At 44.1% G+C, this 26,801-nt stretch overlaps 2 protein-coding genes across 3 annotated transcripts in view; one reads left to right on the top strand and one right to left on the bottom strand.

The window, feature by feature from the left end:
• PSMD1 (proteasome 26S subunit, non-ATPase 1) overlaps positions 1–26,801 on the top strand; it is a 99,881-nt gene that overhangs the window by 35,806 nt on the left and 37,274 nt on the right. For both annotated transcript variants that reach the window (XM_044456191.1, XM_044456192.1), the window contains exon 17: positions 25,172–25,286. In XM_044456191.1, coding sequence (XP_044312126.1) covers positions 25,172–25,286 — 115 coding nt within the window. The remainder of the gene's footprint in view (positions 1–25,171; positions 25,287–26,801) is intronic.
• Positions 5,667–17,596, bottom strand: HTR2B (5-hydroxytryptamine receptor 2B). Its single transcript, XM_044456193.1, is given in 3 exon segments — positions 5,667–6,565; positions 8,492–8,692; positions 17,284–17,596. Coding segments are annotated over 3 exon segments (1,404 nt in total). The 3' UTR covers positions 5,667–5,675.

Below are 26,801 nucleotides of genomic sequence, written 5' to 3' on the forward strand. Positions count from 1 at the left end.
CTTTTAATCTCTTGCAAAGATTGGGTGCTGCTCTGTCAAGGCATGCTGCACCAAAACTGGGTTGCTTGGTCTAATGGTAGAGGCTACAGCCTTGCCTCACTGTCAAACTTTATATGGGCTAAAATAACAAGTAAGCTTCACCCAGTTTTGTTTACCCGGTCAGAGAATTCATGTCCAGAGGCAAGATACGCTGCGTACCAGATTCTGCAGCCAAACAGGAATGATCCTGACTTGGCTTGTAATATTCCAGAGGCGTCTTTGGCCCATTACATGGTGGGTCTAAACAGCATTGCACATCAGATCAAGTGCATCTGTTAATTAATACTGAATTCTGAATATCACCTGGCATGCTTGCACTGATTATCTGACATTCTGGGGATGAGATGAAAATGAAGGGCTTGTATTCATTTCTGTTGGGTGTCCATTTTTTTCTTGATGAGGAGATTAGATTAAGGAGTTGATTGAAAAGCTACAACCTGCTCTGAACCTTAGATAAGTAAAAAATAGTGTTACAATTCCTATGGGAGGATAACTCAGTTTAAAAAAAAATATTTGATTGTGACATGAAAAAGGCCTTTATCTTAGGTGTGCAGAGGTGACTGGACTTTGAGAATTCAATCTGAATTCATATCAGGCTTAAAAATAATTTCAAATGCTAAGCAAAAATATTCCCAGCAAATATTAAGAACATTTAATCTTTTGGTTTAAGAATGAACCTAAATCAATCAATCAATCAGTGAATATTATGCATTATATATATAAGCGCGATTATCAGTAATATATTGGTCATATATGATTATCAGTATATTGTAATGATTTAGTTCTGAATAAATTCAGAGATGATGAGGAAGCCCCTTACCAGTCAGAAGCCCTCTCGGTTTCAGTCCTGCCTGTTCTTTGGACTATTCAGTTGATTGTGAAGTAAACTCACTGCCTCGTGCTGCATCTCTGCCTTTCCCCCTCGAACCTGTGGCTCTTACCAGCTTGCCTGGTCGCTGAGTTCATGGGATGGCATGTCCCTGGTGGTTCCATATGGACCCATGGCCCAGCTGGAGTCTAGCTGGAGAGCGGCCTTCCATGGGGCAGCTCCGTTTTCCTGCGTCTCCCTGCGGGTGGAGCTCGGGAACACATCGTGACTGTGCATTTGACTTCCGGAAGCGTTCCTGCCCAAGCCAGAAGCCCAGCATTTATTGGGGGATGCGGGGGGCGGGGTTGGTCTATTTGTTTTTAGTACATGGCTTTATTCTATTACCCACTTTATCTTTTATTGTTCACCGCTCCAAAATCTCCATTAAAAGTTCTGTGAATGCATGCATGCATGCAGCTGTGTTTGCTGGCTAAAATTTTTCCTTCAGGACTCTCAGCCACTGTGCCATCAGCTCTTATCACGTATTCTTTAAAAGTTTTACCAGCTTGTCTAAAAGGCACCGTGTGCAAGATACTACTGTCATCTTCCATAGATAAAGGAAACAATTTAAAGGCTAAGTGTTCTGATGGATGTGCTGCTAATTTCTTTCTCCGGCAATTGATCAATTTTTAAGTACACTGGAACTTCCATTATGCTCCCTAATGGATGCTTGTGTTGTTAGCAAACAGGAAGCGGTAACAGGGCTGATGAGTGTCTGCAACTGGAATTATAATATAGTGCAAATAAAAAGCACTTTATTTGTTCTACAGTTTACATAGCTGCCAATAGAATGGTATTAACTCTCAAAATGCTTCTTCCAGGTTGTGGGAAGATTTTGTAATTAAAAAAACCCCCAAACCAAACCCTAATCAGATTTAAAAGCTCAGCGACAGAGCTCCCCTGTTCCTGCAGAAGTTCCCAGAGTCAGTTTCTATCAACTCCAGATAAAGCAACCAGGTAGCAGGAGGGGTGGAAAGTACACATTGCTGAAGCCTTGAGGGGCCACTGCCGCGCTGGGTGAAACAGTCGTCCAGCATAGCTTAAGGCAGCTTTCACATGCCGCTGTTGTCACCGCTGCGGCCAAGCACTGTTTTCCCATGTGGCTTGAAGTTTGGGCCCCCAAGCCAGACTTCCTTCTAGAAGCTCCAGGCTCTGTGGCAGCCACCTCTTGGGACAATGCCCTGGGGTGGCGAACAGGCATCTGGAAGTTGCAGCCATTGACCACTAAATTACCACAGAATTAGCTCTTTCAACACATACGGTCTTCTCGAAGTCATGGCACCAGGCTGTGAGCGTTTGACTGGAGAAGAGGAACCGAACTGGTTCTTTTCAGGTTTCTGCTCAAGGTTGGAGACGTTGGGGAACCCTCACAGGTTGTGCAACACCAAAAGAAGTTCACCCCTGGAGTTCTAGGACCCATATCTCTACCCAAACATACGGTTTTAGATTCACTAGGGCATAGACTACCATCTTTTTAACATCTCACTGAACATGGAAATGAACTTAGGAAGGAACAGTGCTAAACTAACTTAGCAAAGCATACAGATTCCTGTGCTCGAACCTTTAGGTTCAGGTGAACATTATTAAAGGAACAACTTCTGTACTCAGTCAGTTGCTTTCAGTGTATAAAAAGAGTCCCATCAAAGAGGGGTTCTCAAGAGAAATGAATCTGGGAAATCCCCATGTGATTTCATGGATCTCCCCTGTGATGGAGCACATTTAAACAATCGCTTTCAGAGTAAAAAGCATGTAAGCAGACTAAAAGCCAGGTGTATATTTCTGAATTATCCCTGTGTCTCTCCATCTGTGTGAATGTGGGCCAAATATTGAGACTGGTTGCTCTCTTTTTACGGCCTCACTTAATGGAGATTCTACCAGTGGGGGAGGTAGTGACTTAGACTGGATTGCTGCTGCTACTTTTAAAATAGTGGGACATGATTAAGCACGTACTAAAAAGTCCATTTAGTTTGTTTTTAGGTCCGAGCTGGGAAATAAACATTTTTATGACATATCAGTTTGGGGCTAAGCAAGTTACGCGGTGTTTATTTTACAGCATTGAGCAAGCATCTGAGGTGTTGAGACTGCTTGGAAGCATAACTGCTCAGGAATAAATTCTCCACAGCCTGACTCTTGTCTTAATTCACCGGGAGGTGCTGGGCCCAGATTTAAGAGGCTGTAACTGGTTGGGCTTGGAATGGACTTTTTGGAATGGACTTGAAGCCTGCAAACATTGACTTGTTCTGTTGCAGCTCGGAGAAGATGTCTCTTTTGTGGCAGACTAATCTCTATTGATTTATATGGCAAATGTTCAGTTATGTAGAACCTTCTGCAAATATTTTAATGATTTTCAACAATGTGTGACCGCATCAAGAAAACAAAATCGAATAAATAGACTAGCAGCATCCAGAGAACCATGAAAGCAAATTTTGTGAGGTGAAAGGGACTCAAAACTTATCCTTCCCCTAATATAGCAGCCTCCTCCTCTCTTTCAAAGGCCACGTGGCAACTAAGGGAAGTCTTAGTAGAATGGGATGCAGAGTTTGGTGGTCACAGGGAAGATTGGGCTGGCACGGTCTCTTGGGTGACCCTACGCAGCTTTCGAACCCCAAACATGAATTCACTCAGTCCTTGGTCGGTCCTGGTCACTGCCACTGTTACATTTACTGCACTAATAACTGGCCTAGACTTCTTCGATATAGATTTTCTACATAATATTTCCTTTTTAAAAAGTGGCTGTGAATGCCCTTTCCAAAATAAACATTTCCTTTATGATGTAACAAAATCTTTCCTTAAACTAAAAGGGTCTGTTGTTTATTACCCTGAGCCATTATTTATTTATTTAGAAAGCTTCTATGCCGCCCCATTTGCCGACTCACGACACCTCGGGGCGGCTCATTACATTTCTTTTACCAGGAGTTTCCTTGCAACTAAAGTATACAAGCATAACAAATGAGTGAGCAAGCGTCTTCTGGTTTAAAAAAAAAAGAGCTTCTGATCAGGACAGGTTGGTAACTTAAACAGGCTTTCCAAGAATTTATTCCTTGGCTCATCAAATAAGAAGCATTTCAGCATATTACATTTTCTGATTCCAACCAGAAATACAGAGCAATGGGGAGACAGGAATATATTTCTGTTTGCTATCCAACATGGCAGAAGGCTTAAGTGGCACACATAGTTCAGGAAAAATGTGCCAGGGAAAGAATGTGAAATTTTTGAGACAGCTAGGAAGAATTTATATTACGCAGGATCCTCATATCCTCTCCAGTTTGCAAAGCCAAAATCTTTGGACAAATTATACACTTACAGTAGATTATAAATAATACCACTTTGATTTTCCATTCCATTTGAAGAAAAAAGTCTCTTCTAGCTCTTCATCGGCATCAAGTTTCTACAGTTATGAAATAATAGTGTTACTTGTAGCCTCTAATTGAAGGCAGCAGCTCAAGGAGCAGTTACTAAAATCCCAGGGAGAAGTACTAATAATTCCAGTGGAAATTGATTCTGTTTTATTCCATTGCTTTAATGTGGGCTTCCCCAAGCTCATAGGAGTTACAATCGAGCACATCTGGTGGGGGCCAGGTTAGGGAACACTGTTTTAATGCATTTAAATTATTACTTCATATCCAAACCATACAATAAACGAGAAAGTATTTGCCTAGATTAATTTGGAATTGTACATGCTTGCATGAAATAGTGTCAAACTAATTCCACCCATTTGCTTGGGCTTTTGTGGTGTTTGACACTCTGTACTTCCAGAATGTATTCTTTTCAATTTTTTTTATTCTTGATTATTATCTTTGTATATCCATGAAATTTGTGTGCTTGCGTGTGCGTGCATTGCCTGCTTATGTTTATAGGTATTTTTTTAACGTGTGCAATATTGTATTTTTAAGGTTTGAACCTTTGTAAACCTCCCACAGAACTTTGGCTTTTGAGAGGTATAGAAATGTAATGAATGGATGTTGGACTAGATGAAATGTTTTCTTTTGGTTTACTTCTCGTATGATAGCAGATTTTTTATTCTTGAGAGATCAGTAGAGGATTTTCTGGGGCTAGGTATCAGCAGTCAGGGATAGGGAAGCAGAATGAAGTATGCCTATTAAGCAAATACGTGCAGTTGCTTTGCATCGTGGGACATAGTGGAGGGGAAGTGGAGTGCTTATTTGGATAATACTAGCAGAGGAGAAAGTAGCGACTTCTGAGTTTAGAACTACCCTGCACATATCCAGCTGTATATTTATTTGAGGGGCATATTCTGAGGAGTGCCTAAATGGATTTAAGATGTACCTTTTTAAAAACTAAGAATAGGTATACTTGGATAGAATCCTTGGTAATTTAGCAAGCTTGCAAGCATTGGACTTGGGCAGAGCAGCCTTTCCTTCCTGTGCAAAATGTGGGCATATGATGTGATGGCCTTGCCTTCTGGAATGTCACGGTCAGGGAAAGCTCCACAGCAGAAATGTGCTTTTTGAAGAAAGGGGTGGCAATCCAATAGTTACTCAAGACGCAAGAGTTACCATAGCTGCATTTATTTAAATCCCTCTGTTTAGAAACAGCCATGTGCAGATACTTAACTTCTTTAATAACAGGATCGATTGCTATTAGGTTGAAATTAATGGATGTGGTCTAGGGCAGGAGAGCCTCGGCACTGAGAGGTGACAGGTTGGTAGAACTATAATTGGGGTTTCTATAAATAACAGACGAAAACCACATGTACATACTGGCATTTGTCCATGGGGTTGGGGTATGGCTTGTCCTTTTCATTCAGCTACACATAGCTGACCTGTTCTTCTGTTTTGTCGGCTTCATTCTCTGTAAGTAGTAGAGTATCCAGTAGAATCGCCGATGAGGATTGGATAGGTGAACTGCAAATTCTATGACTTTGGTACATTACTGGGTTAATCCCATTCCGCATTCCATGATTCATCATAAAAATCTTCGAGTTCTCTGCCATGGAATGTCTGAATGAGAGCCTGCTGGAGCATTTCCGAAGGGCATTCCCAGGAGTTGAGGCCTGATAATTGCAAGTCATGTACCTTCCAAACGCTTCCCTGAATGTCTTATTGAACAGGGTATAGACCAGTGGATTTACCCCTGAGGACACGTAGCCTATCCAAACAAATATCTCCATAAGAGTTTGGATAAATTCCTCACTGCAGGATTTGCAGAGAACAGAAGTGATATTGGTTATGAAAAATGGGCACCACATCAGCAAGAAGAGGAAGAACACAATCCCCAAGACTTTGGAAGCGCGTTGTTCGTTAGTGATCGTCTGCATCGACTTCTTTCCAACTGTGGACACCCTGCGCATGGGTTGCTCTTGACTCCCATTTGGCAACGGCTTGTCCTTCCTAGCGCTGTCCAGCATGGCTACCTTCTCCGGCGATGATCCCGATGTCACGTCCCGCTGAAATACCGTGGACACGGAACCCCAGGTCAAACGCGGAGGCGGTTTGTTGATCAAGTAGGCCTTCTTGTGCAGAACTCGGATGGTGAGAAAGTAAGTGACCACCATGATGGCCAGTGGGACAAAGAAGGCTGCTACTGAGCCATATAGGATAAAGTCTCCGAAGCGTTCCGGCTTCAGCACACAGGTGAAATTCGGAAGGTTTTCACCTCCTTCTTCTATGCCACGGATTGGGATTGGAATCGCAATACCTGGAGGGGAAGCAGAAATCCAGTGACCTTGACTGGCAGCTAGAAGAGTGGAGCACTGGGAAGGACTTGTGCATGCATCCCCCTCGCCCCAGTGTCTCTTCTGTGTGCTAGTAGGAGCCAAAACAATATAAAGCAAATAAAGAAGGTGTGTGAGGAGCCCACATCTGGCGGCGGCAGCCCTGCCCTCTGACATCTGCCTTGTTCCAGAGATTTAGAAGTAAAGTAGCAGTTAGATTAGCTGAGGTCTGGGGAGAAACTTATATATACTTTTAACCATCTTTAATGGCTCTTACCTGTCCTCTAGATGCTATAAAGGCACTTGTAAAACTTTGCTTTACAAGTCTAAACAGTCTAAGACCTACAACTTCCAACATGCTTTCCCCCATAGCGCGCCCCTTGCTTGGACTTGTAGGGCCTTTCTGTCTAAAGATGCACAGGATTCCGCCCCAAGTTCTGCCTTGAGAACTTAGGTTAAGAATGTCCTGATGTTGGTTCCTAAATGCTGGAGTGAGTCTTGGACATAAAATTGCAGTTGCTGTGGCTGCCCAGCATTAAAGAGAGATTCTCTTGTGCCCTGGGGGCATCTCTAGTCCAATAGCTTATAGCCAGCCAGCTCTTCAAGACCCCATTTCCAACTCAGTGCTTCCCAGAAACATCGGTCTATAGCTGCTGGCTGGGTGATCAAGGGCATTGTCATCCAGCACACCTGGAGGTTCCTGGACTGGAGAAGGCTGACCAAATATCAGTAGTCAGGTGAACGCGTACATATTGCAATGATCAGGAGAAAGGTCCCATTTGGCCCTGTATCCTGTTTCCTGCTCAAGCAGCCAAGTGTCCCAAGAACTCTCACCAAAAGCGCCTGTAGGCATCTCTCCATTATTTGTCCCAAGTCTCTGAAACTCAGAAGTGCATGGCACTGACCTTGGAGGACCCATGGCCAGAACCTGAAAGGAGGCCTGCTGGATCACATCACAGGCCCACCAGACCATCCGTGTGACGTCCTCCAGCCCCTCTAAATCTGTGGGAAATTACAGTTCAGAGACAGGACGTATTTCATAAGTGGTAGGATTGCGATAAGGGCTGCTTTTGATTGATGCCACTAAAATAGTTATTTTCAGAGGGCTCTGCCTTGCTTTGGCTTCCAAAGTTGCTTATTGTTTCTTCTAATTGCCAGAAGCATTGTTAAATGGCCTCATATAGGAAGCAGTTTGTTTATCATGGGTGTAGTCATTCACCAAGAAGATGATCTGCTTTCTCAGACCTGCATTGTCTGTAGAATGGCCAGCCTGAAAGTCATTTTTATTCTTGACAGCCGTGCTGTACAACTGAGTCTGTGTTGCCTGCTTCCCATGGTTAGTAGCCCCGCCAGCCAATAGTCTGGCGTTGTTGATCCATTTCCTTCCAGGCACCTATTTTTTCTGTTGCCTGGTGTTTACATTGTACTCACAAACCCACTAGATGTTAACAAGGAGGAATAGACCTTCTGCAGAAAGTCACAAAAAAGCACCGCTCAGTTGCACATCATTAGCCACTTTTGCTCTCTGTGCTTTGGGAGGCCCTGTCTCTCGTCATCTGTTGCATCTCGACGCTAAAGTCCTCGCCCATCTCTTTCTCCACTGTCCTGTGAGGCGGCTGCAGTGAGCGCATGGCTTTCCCAAGGCTGGAGGCCCCGGGTAAGTCATATGAACCCGCTGGGCTGAGAACATGGCCTCCTGACTATCACACGTAAGGCTGCTGCTGCTGTTCAAAGCCCCCACTTCCATTTCAGGGGCAGAGAAGGGAGGCTTCCCTTGAGGGAGAGCACAGAGGCAGGCTCTCGCTCTGCAGGCCCTTCCTCAGCCGCACACGGTTGCTCCCCTGGCCCACCTGTGCGTTTGGACCAGTTCTTGGCAGGCAAGAGCCCCTCCTTTGGCGTTTGCCACTTACCTATTGAGATTAGCCACACAACCGTTATTTTGATGAGTGTCGTAGCCCGAGAGTTGTACTGACTGGCTTGGATGGGCTTCTTTATGGCAATGTAACGGTCCAGTGAGATGGCACAAAGATGCATGATGGATGCGGTGGAGAAGAGGACGTCTAGAAAGAGCCAGACGGGGCATAAATCCCGTGGAAGAGGCCATGCGATCTCTGAAAGAAAATGGAAAAGCATAGTTGGAGCCGAAACGGAGTCACTGAAAGTTAACTGGGGCTGCAGCTGAAAAACAGGCTCTCAGTACTATGTATTCTTCATCAGGTATAAATGTTCAAAGATAACATCATCATTTAAAGCTTTTTACTGAGAGCATGAATGCCAAAGCCTGTCATTTTGGATCTCATGTACGATGTTTCCTATTCCTCAGAGCCAACATGTCGCTATCGGGATCCTGCACTTTAATAAGGCCGTGAAGGAACATTTTGTACAGGGTGCTTGCGGAATTTCTTTTGCAGGCTCCCTCATCCAGCTCCTTCCAGGTGTTTTGGACCAACATCTTGTTTGCCCTGTTCTTCTCCATGGGGCATTTTTTGGGGGGAGGGGGCAGCAGGCAGGGCCCACTTCTTTCCTGGCAAGTCCCATTAACACAACTTTCTTCATGCTCATCTCTGCCTTGGTTTCTAGAGTAAGTGATCAAATTCAGCCTAGGCGCCACTGATTGGCCATCCATGAAATGGTGCCTGAACAGGCAGCCTTTTTCACTGAGGTCGTATATTTAATTAGACTGCCGTTGGGGGCTGCAGAATGTTTTCATCACATAAAGATCAGTGTAGTCCTTAAGCATTTAGTGAAGTTCCACATTGTCATTTTCTCATTATTTAACTAGGTATGCTTGCATACAGTCAGATAATAACAACCCCATAAATACAAACCGAACCCCTATGAAACAGCTTTCAAAAAGCATCTGTGTGGGTGTCATGAGAGTTGTCTGTGCAAGAAAGAAGAGGGGAGTGTGGGGGTGAGAGAGGATATGTGGGGCAGCAAGAGCTTGAAGACCACCACCCACCCTTTTCTTATGAAAGGCAAACTCTCTTTGTCTGTCTATGTTGGGGGGTGTTCTTCCCCAAAGAATGGGGTGGAGTGGGCTCTGTCCCTGCCTGCTATCTGCTCCAACAGATTTGCTACAAGGTAATTCAGCCGTCAAAGGGCTGGAGAAAAAGTGCCCACTCCTGCTCGAAAGTGTCAAAATGGTGTGACGATATTAAAATAAATGATTCCATTCACAAAAAGATCTATTGTACATAAATGTGAGAAGCCTTATTTTTCTGCATGTTTTCAGGGAAAAGAAAACTTAACATTGAAAACATAAAAATCGCTGCAAGTATTGGGGCAGGTGTTAAATGTTCCTTCACAAAACTTTTTATTTATTTATTTATTTATTTATTTATTTATTTATTTAAACAGCTTATATGCTGCCCCCATCACATAAGCCTTGGGGCGGCTTACAATCATCAAAATCCTGCATATAAATACAAAAAAAATTTTTTTTAAAAAATTCATAGAATAAATAAAATACATAAAATAGTGGAAACAGCCTGGTCAGTTTAAAATCAACAAATAAACCTTAACAATTAAAATAGCATTTAAATAAAAAGGTCTTGGCCTGGCGCCGAAAAACAAATAACGACAGCGCCAGGCGGACCTCTCTGGGGAGCGCATTCCATAGGTTGGGCACCACCACAGAGAAGGCCCTCCTCCGAATACTCACCCTCCTAATATCCTTCACGAAGGGTTCCCGGAGAAGGGCCTCTGCCGCCCATCTCAAGGGGCGGGAGGGCATCTTTTGTGAACTAACTGCAAAATTCTAGTAACAGCATAAACTAGATTGTTAAATGTTTGTCAGGTCAGGGTTTACCTTAGCACTGGAAAATTATGAACAAGGAAGATTAAAACATATTTGCAAAACTGGTGTTAACACTTGCAGTTGCATTGGAATCCTGAGTGTGGCTGAGTGACCTTCAGATTGTTTCTAGATCTACCCCCTAGACTCATTCCTGGTTGATTAAAAATGATGAGGTGTCGAACCTGTTTCTGGACCACGTGGTTCAGTGTTCTGACCCTTGTAGAAAAATACCTGTACCTAGAAAAACCCTGGTATGCTAGTTTTCTATCTAAAGAGGTTTGTTTTGTCTTTATGGGGGAAGCTAACTAGTTTACCAGCGATCAGGAGTGATGCAATCCAGGTCTCCCACTCCTGGTGCTATTTGTGTGGGTAGCAATGTACCCTGAAAGATGCAGAGCCCTGCAGGCTTTCAGACATACTTAATCCTTCTGTACTCAAGCTCTAAAATTTCTAAGTAGAAGCCATACAAATTCCACATAGTAACTCCTCCCACGTAGTTACTATGCTCCTGGTTCTTGGTCCTGCAGATGTGTTAACGATGGTCTTTCTATTGGAATTTGGCAGTGCCATCATGCTATCAAGCCCATATAGGAACTATTTGTTATGCAGTGATCATACACCTGTAAAGGGAGGAGTGTATTTTCCCCTGTGACAGCAATGCCATGTTTGCATATTGGTCAAAAACACTGGAAGATGTTTTTCCTTTTCTAAATTGTCCGCATGTAAAACAAAGGAGGAGGTGACATATTGAATAGACGACGGGATGTCAAACAAAGCTTTTCTTGACTGTCTCAGGCTTTTGAAATCTCTTTCCCAGAGAACGGTCATGCCAAAAGAAATAAAAGTGTCAAATAACCATTTGAACCGGTGCATTTGAACCCCTAAGATCTGGCAGAGCACAAGAAGTGTTTTTTTTTCTGTCCCTTTAAAGTAAGTTTGTTAAAACAGTGGCATGTATCGCCTTTTGTGTGCAGGTGTGTGCTTTACATGTTAAGAGGAGGACGGCCAGGGGCTGGCTGTGTTTCCAATGAATGGTGCAGTGTTTCCTTTGTGTTATTTATGCAGTACTGCTTAGATGCTATCTCTTTCAGTTAATTCCCTTAAGAAAGGACGATTTTGCACTACGGCAAACCAAGCTTTCTCATCCCCTTGCATCGAAGAATCTGCCCTTTTTTTCTTCCACTGCTCCTGGCTCCTGCTGCTGCTTCTCCACTTTCCCCTTCTTTCATGTACATTTTTGAGGGAGATGGTTTGTACGTTTCGCTGGGATGGGACAGGAGTGGGGGCAGCTTTAAATATAAGGGCACACCTGCTGGCTGCAATTTAAGTTGCTTTTGCGATTAAACCATTTGTTGGTTGCAATTTAGGTGCTTTTGTGGTGCAAAAAATCAGGTGCTGAACTTCAGCCAGCAGAGGTTGCATTTTAGATAAGTGGCATAGATAAGCTCCTTCCTCTCTGTATAATAAGATAATAAGGATTTTCCTGCAGGAGGAGGCATAGGCCTTACCTGAGGCTGTGGTGCCTGCCACTGGGAGCCGGTTCAGTATTATAGAGCAGGGGTGGCCAAGCGGAGGCTCGTGAGCCACATGCGGCTCTTTGAGTTTATCTTGTGGCTCGGTGCCCAGAGGCACCCACTTGCCACTTGCTTCCTGCTGCTGCCCACTTGCAGCTCTCAAACATCTGACATTTACCATATGTGGCTTTTCTTCTGAGCAAGGCTGGGTACCCCTGGTATAGCGCAAGGATGGGCAAATATTGGGAGTGTGAGATCTGCTTTATTTTTATACTGTAACCTGGCATCCTCAGATCGTACAGGTGCAAAATGGGGCGGGCGGGTGGGCAGGCAGTGATGCACTCCATGAGGCGTGCGCAGCATACCTTGTAGTTCCCGCTGTGCCCTGCAGGAAGTGGAAGTGCCGGTCGTGGGAGGCCAGTATGTATATGCAAACACAAACCTACCTTTCAGTTCTTATAGATCTAACACAAGCTCTCAAGTTGGGCAGTAGGAAACCATCAATACTGAGTTTTAGACTTGAGAATACTGACACTAAGCAATACCTGATTAGCAAAACAGCAGCTTTTAAAAACAGACTTTCAGTTTTACCTACTTTTTTAAAAAGTGTAACGAATGAGAAAGTCTTGCCATGCCATTTCCTATCACCCAGAGAATGGCCAGTAGTTCCCAGTCTGGCTTCTGCCTGCCCCAGTGTGGAGTCTGAGACTCTGGTACCCATCAAGTCCCGAGTGCAAATTCTGCCTTGGCTGCCAACTCTCCAGGTGGCCTTTGGCAAGCTGCAGGCTCCCCTCTCACTGTTCAGGTGTGGCACTGGAAATGAGTAGGAATTAAACATCCGGGAACAGGCTGCCAACTCCACTAACAGGTCCTGTGCTCTCACCACAGACTACATTTATTTATTTATTTATTTATTTATTTATCGATTTATATCCTGCCTTTTTCCTACAAAGGGCTCAAGGCAGCTTACATCTCCTCAGCCATCTTATCCCCACAACAACAACCCTGTGAGGTAGGTTGGGCTGAGAGTCTGTGACTGGCCCAAAGTCACCCAGTTGGCTCCATGGCCGAGCGGGGACTAGAACCGAGGTCGCCTGAGTCCCAGTCCCGTGCTCTTAACCACTACACCACCCTGTCCCTCAGAATGTCTTAGGGTTGCTGCAGTGAGCCTCTTTCAAACCTTCTTTATAGCATGTCTCTTCAGCCTGGCTGCCAAGGAAGGCCGGAGTACCTGCCTGCGGTCCTTCACACAGGATCCTGGGCATCTTCTAGGGTTCCCCTTTGGTTCTCCAAGAGCGCCAGCCAGGCGGACTGGACCTCTTTTCTCCCAGCTTGTACTGGAAGTGTATGATCTAAACCAGCAGCAGGCAAGCAGTGCCTTCCAGAAGTCTTGGATCATAAGTGCCATAATCCCCGACCATTGGCCATGCTGGCTGGGGCTGATGGGAGCCGCAGTCCAAAGCAGGGGTCATGGCACTCTTCCCCAAACTTGTAAGTTTTCCTGTGCAACTGTTCATGGAAGGGGACCATGCCATAAAATGGACCAGCTGTTAAGAAGTCCTTGTTAAGCTTTTGAAGTCCCTCAGGATACCAGCCACCTGTCCAGAAGCCTGGGAGAGTTTAAGATGTCTTGTTTCAAGCCATTCACTCATTTCATCTTTTAGCTCTTCCAGTTAACTAGCTGTAAGAATCAAAGAAATGATGCTTCTGTGCTATGTGTAGACTCTCTGCAACTGTTGGAAACACAAAAGTCTCAAAACCGAGGACTTGGCAGAAATGGCTGACTTGGGCACTGAGGATATTTTATTTAAACAATTATCTGGCTAACAAATCTTGCTTGTTTCCTCTGATGATGAGAGCTGTTGTTGGGAGTGAGAAGGTTGGCCGTTTTGGCCAATCATCCTCATGGACTTCTGGCTGCCTCCCAGATGATTCTTCAGCATGGAAAAGTAAGGTAGATTACAGTGTGACTGTGGAGGATGGGCTAGGTCAAGATTCTGAGATGATGGAGGCAGAGGTGATTACCTCAAGGCTGGGAACAATCAAGCTGTACTGCAAGTGGGAGAGGCCTGTGAGGATGAGGAATTCCCAGATCCCCCCCCCCCCAAAAAAAAAACCCTGTGGCCCAGTTGAATGAGCGGCATGTGGAGTGGAGGCATACTCGCCTTCAGAAAGCCCCTCCCGAAGGGATGGAGCCCAGGCATGTTCCTAAAGAGACTTCTTGGAGGTAGACACTAGATTGGGTTGAACAAACCTCTCTGTGCATGCTCAGAGACCCGTTCTGGGTTGTTCGTACTTGGGAGCAAAAAGAAAGTTTGCAAGGGAAATGATCTGTGACTGGTAGTTGCTCGAAGAAGGAACTTCAGCTCCCAACAGTTATATTCTTGTTGCAGTCCATCAACTCCAAGCTTTTTCCTCCCAATATGAACTTTCCCTTTGAATTGTTACTAAGGATGCAAAAATACTTGGCTCTGACTGCCACATACACCTTTTCAAATAATTTAAAATAAACATCTTTAAGTAACTTTACTGCACCTGGTTAATTACGTTTTCTAAGTCCAGCCCCATTTAAACTTCTTGCAGCACAAAATACACTTTCTCTGTTGGCTTTTAAATTAAGATTCCTAAAGTGTTTTTAAGTTGGGTTGCTGCAGTATTAGCTCAGGATTAGTGGGGAGATTATACATCAATGAGAAAAGAACAATGAGAGAGACTAGGAAAGCAAAATTGCTAGGAAGCTTAGTTAATTTCAAGTGAGAGAGTTTTTCACTTTGCGATTCATCGTTATTAGCTTTGTGTTGTTCTTTCTTAACTCTTAGCTTCTCTGTGTAACTTTGCAGCATTTGCCATACTATCAGTTGTAGATTTGATCAAAATGTGAGTGCCCCTCTAGCTAGAAAGACTTGATCATAGGGAAGCTGCCAAAATCAAGAAGGCTTGTTAATGTCTCCCCAGGAACCACCGCTACACAACAAATGCTATACAAAAGGTTAAAGGAAACCAGTTGTGAGGCAAAGGTCTCCAGCTCCAGCCTCCCAAGTCTCCAGCTCCAGCCTGGCCTGCATCCCCAGGGAAGTAATTCCCAATCTTGAGTCCCCCAGTGATGTTGGTACAAAACTCCTGTCATCACCAGCATGGCCAGTGGTGAGGAATGGTCGGGTTTTCAGTTTGACCACATAGGGAGGATCCAAGATTGGGAACCACTATACTAGTTCACACGAGAGCGGCTGCAGAGCAAGGCTGTGATATGCAGAGCAGGTTTCTTTATATACGCATACCATGTTTTAGAGTGATGGTAGAATTCTGACGTATTAGGGCAGTTCACACAACATGACGACCTAGCATGGGTCATTTAAGCTGTAGTGTGGCTGCGGTACTCAGCTGTGTTGTGTGAATCCAGTTGTTTAACACCCTAGAACCCTATGGTTTGCATGGTTTGTGCTTGCCAGATGATATGCATGTTACAACAACCCTCAAGTGAGGTTGCAGATGCAAAGTAGTGCCCATGGACATAATAACCCATGACAGCCAATACCATGTCATGCATACCAAGATTTTCATTGTGACCTCAGCTGGTGTAATTTAGATATGCTGATATTAGAGGAGGGAATGTTAATAGGTGCCTATTTTTATGCAGGATTTGTTTACTATAGAATTGATGGAGTGGAAGATGCCATATTGTTTCATCAGCTGTTCCTCATTGTTTGTCTTCTTACTGCCATGATCCATGTGTAGTGTAGTAATGTAAGGGCTATTCTGTGCATGTTTACTCAGATGTAAGTTCCATCAAGTTAATTGGGACTTACTGCAAGCTAAGTTGATATAGGATTGTAACCTAAGTGATATATCAGGGGTCCAGTCCTTTGGGTTGAAAGGATTATACAAAAGTATTGTATGTGACACTCTTTGAACATTAAAATGTCTACAGGTACTAGTCATCATTATCATTTCCATTTATCTCCTTGGTTCAGCAAATCCATTTTCATGTTATCTTAGTTGAACCTGGAGGGAGATTCATGTTTCCTTTTCTAACATAAGGGGAGTGGTTTTACTTTTATGTTTTCTTTTCTTTTTTTTGAAAAATCGAACACTGTGTTCTAGCGCTGTCAATGTGCTTTTCTATAGCTCATTCACTGCATCGCTTGGTTCATTTATTCTGAATTGCGACACAGCAAATTTCGTATCCTTTCGCTGAGATGTTATCCCTTGTCTTGACAAATGCTGTACTGGCAACATAGAAGTGGAGACCTGTTAGGGCTCTGAGTGTGTACGTGGAGAGGAGCGTGCTAAGAACACTGTTCCTTCCACAACTTGGCGTTCGGTCTGCTGCTCTCAGGTAGTGTTTAGAGAGATGTGTGAAGGAGACTTCTGGTTGTTTTTGTTATGAGTCAGTGAGGCCCAGCCTCCGGCTATGACAATGAGGACTATTGCATATATTTATGGAGTTGCAGAGGAGCAAGGCGGCATGCTAAGCTGCATTTGGAATGCTGCATGAGGACATCCTAAAAGTGGAAGACCAGAAAGACACAGTTCTGTGTTTGGACCAAACTCTTGCCAGCCAGGTCTGCTTACTCATCATGGACAAAACTGGAAGTTCTCTGCCTCATGGCCTGTGAAATGGGGTTGGGTGGATGGGGCAGAGTCACTCGTCCGGCAGTGGAGATGGCTGAGGCGGTGTGGCTACCGTAGCCATGTGGTAGTGTGTGTGTGTGTGTAGGTGCGTGCGTGCGTGCTGGAGTCACAACTGGCATACATGCCACTTTACCACTACCAAGCGCCAGAACAACAGTTCCCCTCCTTCCAGGCTTACCCTGAAGCACCGCCAGGAAGTGATGGACTGCTGCCTGGCTGTGACATGCCTTAGGTCTCATGCGACAGGATAAAAATCTAATAAATACATAAATTCAAACACATAACTACCACACAGCTACCTCCATCAGATCCTGCTGTGAATCTTGCCACTAAAAGCTTCCAGGCCCACGCATTGCATCCATCCGTTTAAAAAGGGAAAAGGACATTGTTTTAAAAGGGCATTGTTTTCAATTTAATAAAAGCTGGCGTAGGGGCGGAGTGCATCCTCAGTGAAATGATAACCAAATTCCTCCTAAATAATGCGATGACTACCTTACTTAATCAGAGGTTATTTTCATTGATAGTTGAAAAGCATTAAAATGCATACCCTGTATATAATTGCACTAAAATTAAAGTTTATTTCTTTCAAGTCAGATCAAACAATTTCATTCTCTTATATAACGCATACAGTCTGTGGAAAGTGAAACGAATGGACAGTCTTTTAAAAGGCACATAAATATGCACACATGTGAAAATAGAAGGATTTCCCTGTCCTTTCTTACAATATTTCTTTGGAGGATCAGAATCCAGTACTTACCAAACAGTATAGTAAGAAGGGCTATTGGCATCACAAACAATCCAACCAGCAAGTCGGCCACTGCCAGGGACATGAGGAAGTAATTGGTGGCATATTGCAACTTCTTCTCCAAGGACACAGCCAGTATGACGAGAATATTCCCTCCGATGGTGGGTATGATGACCGTCAGGATGAGCAGAGCTGCCCAGTGCAGCGTGTTCCCTTCCCCCGAGGCTGGCTGCACAGATCCGTTGCCAGGTCCAGATGCGTTCAAAGGCAAGACCATTTTGGTGCCCAGTAGAACGTGTTCAGAGTTTGTGTGTTACTCAAGCATTTTATGAAGTCTAGGAATTTGATCTTCCTCTCCAGCTCAGTGCGATCCCAATGAAAGATCAGCATTGTAAACTGCTCATCTGCTCCTGCAAGAGGTTCTGCTCTGATCACAAGTTTCCACAAATTTCTGCTTCGGTCATTCCTTGGATACTTTCAAAGGGAACTTAAAAATTAGTGTGTTGATGCGTCCATCAGTAATTATACATCCCAGTGGTTGAGCTGCTGATGAAAGGATACCTACAGAAGAGTAGGTTAGCAAATTAGCCCCTTGGGTCTTCACACACTGGCTCTTCTGTTGAAATAGCTTGTGTCAAAGAGGTCTCCCTAGATAAGAAGAGGAGAAATATATATAGGATGACCTGCTGGAATCATCATCCTGAACATGATGGTTGATTTATATAGGAAAATTTATACCACCCGGCATTTTAGCTGTAGATCCACTGATGGTGCAGCTTTCCTCCCCTACCTTCTTCAATAACTAAGCTATACGAATAATTCCCAATTCATTCTACAGAATTCAGTGTTTCGATAGGATTCCAAACTGCATATTGACGCTACTTCCTCTTACTACATGGGTTGCTTGTTCATGAGGTAGAAGAATAGATAGCATCCAAAGATTCAGGATAAATGTAATGAGGCAAACAGAGTAATCCTGTTTGGCTACTCAATCATAATACTCATTATGGGACTTGCTTCCAGAGAAATGTGTAAAGGATTTCAGACGAACTGTTTGAGGTTTCTTGTTCAAGTGGATGCGAATTCAGAATAATATCTGATTGGAGAAATAGCCTGTGAATACTTGAACAAGGCATTGACCAAATGTTTAAGCTCCTGCAGCATAAGATCTGATAAAAACTTTACCAATCCCATCCTCCTCACAAACAGTCACAAAAAACTTGCCCTTTATTGCCCCGGATTATTTCTGTAGCACTCCCCATTACATAAAATACGTTGCACTCTTTATCATGCATCCTTATAGCAAAAGCTGTCAGCAGTTCAGAGTGACTGATGTCTTACCTGGATTGTATTTTTCTTCTTTCTGGGTTTCAGGAAGATTCCCTTGGTTCTTGAGCTTGGATATTTTTCTTCAGTATGTGTGTGTGCATGTGCGTGCGTGTATTTGATTTGTCGTCCGCTGGAATTCTAGAATGTCTTCCTCGAATTGCATTGCTTTCTTCGAAGGCAGTCGCACACTCTTGTAATTGAATTCTCCAACACAGACGGCTTCGCTTTGTGATTAAGCTCTTGATTTCTTTTCGTTGTCAAGCAGAGGAGGGGTGGAATGGCTTCAGCCGATGCTTCCTTCCCCACTACCCTACTGTCATTTATTTCAGTAATCTTTACGGAGTCCTTCCCTGCCCTTCCTCTACATCTAACCCTCTGTGCCGTTTCCTGTGTGTTTGTTAGATAAACTTACAGTCTGTTGGTATCATCTGTTGATTGACTCATTCCAGCACATCCAGCGCCAGTGTTTAAAAGCCAAGGAACAAACGAGCAGAGATTTTTTTTACATTGGGAAAATAACTATGAAAGGTTATTTTCCACTTTTTGACGGTCCAGTGTTCCAGACCTGAAGCACACAACCCTTGTCCCCAATTCTAAATGGATTGATCCAGCAAGCAACCTTTCTTCTCGTGCCATTCGCTGTTCTTTTCAGAGAGCACTCAAATGTTTCCAAACATAAGGTGCTTCTCAGTCGTAGCAGAAGCATTTAATGCCTTCCATAAAACTAGGGGAAGTACCTCTGTGTGCCATCCAGCTCCTCGGCTTTATCTGTAACCTGTGCAGCACTTAAAGTATCTAAGGGGATAAAATGTTGTTATTTTATGGGCCTCCCTTGCAGTCCTGGTCAGGTGGTCTTAGTTTTACAGCTGAGAAACTGAGTCCAAGATGGTCACATCCTCAGAACTCTTGGTGAGTTTGTGACCTTAATCCAAAGCCGAAATCTAGCGTGCTATGTGTTTTGCTTGAGCCCCAATCCTAGACACATTGTTGGAATGTAGGTAAAGCAAGATTTTTAGGACTCTTCAAACGGAGGCTATTATTATAGCCTGCTGTTGTTGTTGTTGTTGTTGTGTTTCAGGGGGGTTATGCAGCATTGCTCTGTGTCAACACAGCTAAGGTTAGAATGTCAGTTTGGGCTGAATTGCAGTTTTTTTGTCCTGGCTCTAGAGGTCGTGCTACAAAATGAATGGGAATGGGGTTTGCTTTACTGCAGTGGTCCCCACATTCGGACTCCCAAATCGTGGGCTTGGAATGTGTCCATCGCACCTGTAGTGGACCTTTGTGATGGCCCAGTGGCAATATTGGAAGAAGTTAGAGTAGCACAGTGGGTCACAGGGAGCTTGCGGGGTTCCCCGCAGGGTTATATGGAGATTGGCCATGGGCTTAGATGGCTTTAAAGGGGGACTCACACGTGAGGAGTCCGGTCCGTAGCGCTTGACAGAGAGGCTCTGCCGAACTGGGATGTCCAGAGGCAGTGCCTTTCTCTGATGAAGGGCAGACTAGGGAGGAGAGGCGCCTCCTTCCTGTGCGGCATCCAGGTGGCCATCATACGAAACAGAATGCTGGATCCAGAGGGGCTTTTATTCCTTTGCCATGGGCGTTAATGCTAGAGAGTGCCTCCTGTGAGGTAAAGTAACCATTTAGGAGACCTTTAGGAATGTGCTTGGGATCATCCGGCCAAGGGGAGGGGACTGCAGTATGTTGAACCAATGCAATGAGGTGGGATGAGAAAGAAACCAGAATAAAGATGACGGGGAATGTTGCTCAGTCAGTATTCTTAGGCCAAACAGCCTAATTTGCATTTCCCTGTGGATCAGAGCACAGTTATTCTTTGGATTGTTCATTTCCCCAAGTTTCTCAATTGCATTCTTGACTCAAATCTTACTCAAAAATGCGCATACTGGAGAAGTCAAATAGAAAAATGCAAATATTATGGAAAGTTGCATACAAATGCATATATTAAGGAAAATGCATGCACAAATGGGTTTCTTTCACAAGAAATTCCATATAGTTTCAACACAGACACTGATGAAATTGAGATCAATAGGTAGGTGCTTACGAAAACAGTGTCTGTATTACTACTGTAGTCCCTGCTAGATCGTTCCGAACTTCTGGGGGGCATGATCTGTTAACTTAGAATCAACTGTCTTTCTGTTCCATCCATGAAACTTTGTGTAAGATTTTGTTGTTTGCACACCCTTAGACCAGAACATCTGTTTCATTAAAGTAGACCGTATTGTATTGTTTTAAAGTCATCCTTTAAAAATGGGAAGAAAAAGATCTGCTTTAATCTCCCATAACATAGCTGCCCCCTTCCTCCCCTTCCTTCCCCTCCCCTCGTTTTGGTGATTTGAATTGGTAGAAAGTTGATTAGCTTGATCATACAGTCAAACATGGAATTGAAAGTCCTTCTGACGCACAGAGGCACTTCAAGCAGAAAATAAAAATGGTGCCCCCCATGGTGGCAAAAATACAATAAAGAAGCTAGCAATTTTCTGCTTTTCGATTGTATAACCTCGCAAAACTGCCCATCAGCAGAGTGGTTCTGTCTTGAGAATTATATCTGTCAGTCTAGTCTGAACAGAAACCAGAGATATGGTGAGTCATGCGTTAGTTAATGTTTTAAAAAAATATAGGAACAGTTACTTGTTCTAGAAAGTGGATGTGATATAGTTAGACAAGGCTGTACTTCCAGTTGTTTTAGGCTCCGGCACCCATCAACCCAACCAGCATCCCCAGTGGTTGGGGATTATGGGAGCTGTAGTCCAGAGAGCACCATGCTGCCCACTTCTGCAGTAGGTGCTGATGCTTTCCTCTCCCAGATTTTTACTTGTCTGCGGCGCAGCCTAGGCCATGCCCCCAAATCCCCTGCAGTGCATTCCAGTTGTTCGTAGGATCTCAGAAGGGTGGCTTCTACTTAGAGCACATGCTGTCTAGCTCAGTATCGTGTTCCCTGAGTGGCAGCAGCTCACCAGGGTTTCGGGCAGGACCTGGCAGCTGCGGGTTTTTGAGGCTGAAAAAAGGGACAATGCTTTCTGGAAAATGGCTCTCTCTCGAAGCTACTGGTCTTCTGAATTGAACAAGCAAGCTTGCACATCTCAAGAGTCCAGCTCAGCAAACCATGGCAAATACCCCTTGCGCCACCTGACAGATAATCAAGAACTCTGTGGGTTGTTTGCACCCTCCCTCTACTTCCTTCCCCTCAGTCCGCTCATGGGCAGTGGATGTTTTATGTTCGTATCAAAAGAACACTCACTGCCCTGTCAAAACTCCATTTTAGAGCGAATTCTCCTTTGGCAGCTAGTTGTCCAGCTCCCTTTCCCCTAAACGAGGATGGGGTGCGCTTTTGCACTTCCCTGTGCACCTGGAGTCTCGGGGGAAAGCGCAAAATGCTCTTCGCTCTGGGGACAGTCAGGGCAAAAAGGAAGAAAGTTAGGATTTTGCTGCAAAAGGGATATAGATGTTCCTACCCCCTTTTTGTGAACAAACATCCTTGATGCCATCACTCTTCCTGCCGTCGGATGGCTATCAAGAAAAACAGAGTAACGAAAACCCTTCTTCGGAGTGTGTTTGGGTCAGCGGTCAGGGTTCCTACAGAAGTGCATCCCTCTGCAGTCACACTGGCACAGCTTGCTTTTTTTTTTTTTTTTTTTTTTAAAAAAAGAGGTATACTTTTTGTGGGTTCCAAAAAAAAAAAAAAAAAAAAGCGTCTTAATCACTGGCAGCTCCCTCAGTACGTCACTTGGGAATTTGAAAGGGGCTGCTGTTGGCTGCCAAATTGAGGTTTGCAACGTCCAGGGGAAAAATGGTTAAAGGGGAACAAAAAAGCTGCAGCAAGTGAAGGGACTCGTAATCATGGCAGGGGACACCCAGTCGTGGGGGGCTAGTTGTTCTGGCAAGAGGGGTGAGAAAGTTGCCAGCCAGCCCCCCACTCGCCCCCCAGCGCCCGTGATGGAGTCACTCTCCCAGGTTCAGACAACTGACAGTCCTTGCAGGCCCCAGGCCCCGAGAACATGCCTTGGGTTGTCACAGTGGTTTGTTGCCCATGCATAAGCCGCTCTGCGGGAACCAGCCTGTGTTCACACAACATGACAACCCATCCTGGCTTGGTACCCGTGATGGGTTGCCATGCTGCACAAACTGCAGTTAATAGAAATTTAGTGAAAATACTGTTCTTAGAAACAGGTAGACAAATAGTAACAACTGCATTTGGATGCCTTCTACCATCCTTGCACAGATTATCATCATCAGAGAGGAAGAGCTGGGATAAAACGGTTGGCCCTGTGTCTTCCCCTGCATCTCCCTCATCTGCAGTATCCCTGTCCACATGCTGGAAATGCAAGCATTGGTGGCCAGGGACTCCCTGCAGAATTTAGAATCCTGTAAAATCAGGATTCCGACTTGCTGGACAATTCCATGAGTAAAGATGGCTTCCTCCTGCAGAAGCTCATTTCCCTATCCCACAACGAGCAGGAGGGGTGGTCACAGTGGCGTGACTGAGGGAGATAAGCTGTGTGATGGGTAGAATTCCCCAAAACGGCTTGTCACCGTTGGGAGATGCACAACCTCTGTGCCTTGTATTTGGAATCTTACGTGCTCTGACCAAACCCTCGGTATCTCGCTGGTTAGAAGCCGCTAATGTTGAAACATCTACAACATTTTGCAAAACAGTATTGTAGCAATACATACTTAGGTTTGGCAGGAGGAAATTAGTCTTTCCTTCTCTGAGGAGTTTTGCATTCATCCGGTGGCTTTCAGTGAAGGCACTGGGTTTGGAAGTCTCCATTCCCTGCCCTCTGTTTCTGAGGTGTAACTATTTTTGGTGCTTCTGTACAGCAGGGTGGTGCAAAATAGATGGCTGGCTGGAGTGAAAATTAAACTTGTGCATCATGCTGGAAGGTCTGCGGTTGCCTCCTGCACATTGGGATTGTCTTGTGTGTGTTGTCACTGCAGGGCATGTGGGCATTAGTTGCCTTTGCACCCTGCTGAAGCGTTAGCGCTACATTTTCAGAAGCAACTTCGTGGTCATCTTTATTGCATCTGCTGACATGGACTGCAGTTCACGAAAGCTGATCTCATAATAGAACTATTATGCCTATTTAGGACTACTGGTGCGGTTTATAAATTCCCAACATTAATAAATAATTGCTGCTGCAGCCTGTAAGACACTCTCTTGAGCTTGTGAAGACCTTAATAAATTGCAGAAAAAAGATGGTGGAAGTTGGCTTGGGAAATATCAGAAGGGCATATGTATAATGTATGTATAGATGCCAAGTAGTTTTAGGTGGAAAGCACTTTTCTAAATAAAAGTAAAATTCGTAAGAAAATGACTAAGGTTATACAATGTGGTGGTAATGATGTGAAGTCATTGCTACCACATTGCTCAAACTTAGTCATTTTCTTTAAGAAATGTGGCAAGGGGATATGGATTTGTGGTCAGCCGGGGCTGGAGGGCTGCTGTTAAAAGATTCCTCAGCCATTTGTCAAGAAGGGAAAAAGAGTTGAGCTGGGGGACAAACTAAAAGGCAGGAAAGGTGCCTCATCGTGGCACGCAACTAGCCACTTGTGTTGGTGGGCTTGAAACCACACTGCAGAAGACTTAACAACACTGGGTTGGCTGCAAATCTCAGCAGATGTTCTGGAGTGAGCGTCATTTTTTTGCAAGCCTATAAACCAGGTTTAAGGAAAGTGTTGATTTTAGTGTTTGTCCTTAAAATGATCATCTTCTTTCTTCTGTCACCTGTTTTTAGATACTAACCTTTATGATCCATTTTCCCCTCCTGTAAGCAGTTTTACATTAAGGCCACTCATTCATTATAGGATGTGGCTGCATAAATAGTTAACATTGGAAATGGGTGTCAAAAACTTTAAAAACTTGGGTGACCTGCCTTGAAGAACTTGCGGACATGTTATAGCTTGATATTAATCTCAGTACATAAAATGTGTTTTTAAACCCTTCTGTTTTAAAGGTATTTTTCTTAAAGGCTTGCTCAGAAAAGCCTTTTTTCCTAGTAGCTTGATTAATACAAACAGATTCTGAGCTTAATGTGTATTGCAGTTCCTTCTTTGGACTCCCCGCGAGTTTTACAAAGTATTTTCCTCTTTACTTACCAAATGGCATGTTGAATAATTTAATAATAATAGTTGAATAAGCTATTGATGTACCGTCCTGAAAAAACGCTTCTGAATGAAAGTTTAGGTTCACGTCAAGGTTTTGTCACTCCCCATCTTCACAGCAGCGCACTTTTTGCCAACTTCTGAGCTGTTGTTTGAGAGTGAAGTAACAAATCTTTATGTGCGAGACAGTTTATAGCCTTGCTCAAACCTATTGCTAGCTTTCGCAAGAGGCCTAGTACAGCTTGCCTTAACAATGACCCTCAATTTTCACCCTGTTATTTACATTACAAGTGAGAGTTGCCTCTGAAAGACCACAGTGAAACCCACGGCTCTGTTCAACAGAAATAAATGTTGGTTCCATTTCCTTTGGTTGCAAGACTTTGCTCTGTCCATTCCAACGCTAAAAGTCTTTACTGAACTGTAAATGTAATTACTCTGTTTATTTCCTCTTTAGGACACCTGAACAATGTCCAAGTGTAGTTTCCTTGTTGTCAGAAAGTTATAACCCCCATGTCCGCTATGGGGCAGCCATGGCCCTAGGCATCTGCTGTGCTGGGACAGGAAACAAGGTAAGGTCAAAAGAAACCAGTCTTGCTGCTCTTCCTCTTCTGCTCAGGTTCTGGAATTGAAGAATGTCGGGTTGCAACAAGCTTCACAAGGACCACCGTGTCCCGTGAGAGCAGCTTGCAAGGTCCTGCTCAGTGAACATCAGTTCTCCGCTTTTGAACGTTCTTAAGGAAGCTCTACATTTTAATGGAAGTTTAAGACTTAGATTAAGAAAGCAGAGAAATAGGGCAAGCAACTAATTTAAATACACCTTAGCTAGTTAAAAAATGCATATGGGTAAAAATTAGTTTTAAAGAAAGGAACGTCCTTTGTTTTTAGTTAATTTAGTTAGTTTAGCCTTTGTTGCCCTGGGCATCACTTGAGTAAAAGCATTTCATCTAATATAAGATAAAAGTACTTAAGGTGATGCTTGCCCCCTCTAATGTGTTAGCACTTGTATTAGAAATACATTTTTAATTGCTCAATTAAATCAAGACACATTTTAGTAGATGAAAAGGGTTGAGAAAGCAATAAATCTAACAAATTGATTCATCAGACATTGGAAGCATACAGAAAACATACGGTGGGTGAGACTCTTAAAGTAATTATTTCGATAAGAAGATGTGCATCTGTCTTTCATTACTATAACACCCAAACCATGGCATTTAGACACCTCGAACAAGGCATTTATAATAAGGGAACCATAGGGACATACACGTTGACATTGGGGGTTTTTTAAGCAGTATTGGTTAATTTGATTAAACAACTCTGTATGTTTAAATATTTATTTTTCGGTTTATATCCTGCCTTTTTCCTACAAAGGGCTCAAGGCAGCTTACATCTCCTCCTCCATCTTATCCCCACAACAACCACCCTGTGGGGTAGGTTGGGCTGAGAGTCTGGGACTGGCCCAAAGCCACCCAGTTGGCTCCATGGCTGAGCGGGGACTAGAACCCAGATCGTCTGAGTCCCAGTCCCACGCTCTTAACCACGACGCCACACTGGCTCTCAGTGCTACCATCAGTCACAACGCGGCAGACTTGCCCGACCCGTCCATAGCATTGCAGTCACTCCCGTTTGAAGCTAGGGGAGACGGGTAAACCAAGGGACATGGCTTTGAGGGCAGACCCCTCTCTCAGGGTGCTCTAGAAGTATGCCGTGGCGGGCGCTGTACCATAGTGCCAGCAGGGGCGGCTTCATTCAGATGGTGCAGCTGCAGCAAGTCCAACTCTGACAGTGCTGTAAACTTGCTCAAAGGACTTGCAGAATCAATGTAGCTCCTTTCCTGGCCCTTGTAAACTCAGGCTTGTTTAGCAGTAACCAACACTTATGCCCTGCAGTTCTATTCATGCCTGCTCAGAAAGAAGAACTGTTTTGCTTGCTTGCTTGCTTGTTATATTTATATCCCACTTTTCTCCCATTGTGACACCAAGACAGCTGGTCATGGTTCCCAGCTGGTCTCCGCTCCAAGCTCAGGCCAGCCCCAGACCTGCTTAGCATTTATTTATTTATTTATTAAAACATTTCTATGCCGCCCC

The sequence above is a fragment of the Varanus komodoensis genome, unplaced genomic scaffold (genome assembly GCF_004798865.1).
Source record: "Varanus komodoensis strain SLA01 unplaced genomic scaffold, ASM479886v1 scaffold82, whole genome shotgun sequence".
Classification (NCBI taxonomy): domain Eukaryota; kingdom Metazoa; phylum Chordata; class Lepidosauria; order Squamata; family Varanidae; genus Varanus; species Varanus komodoensis.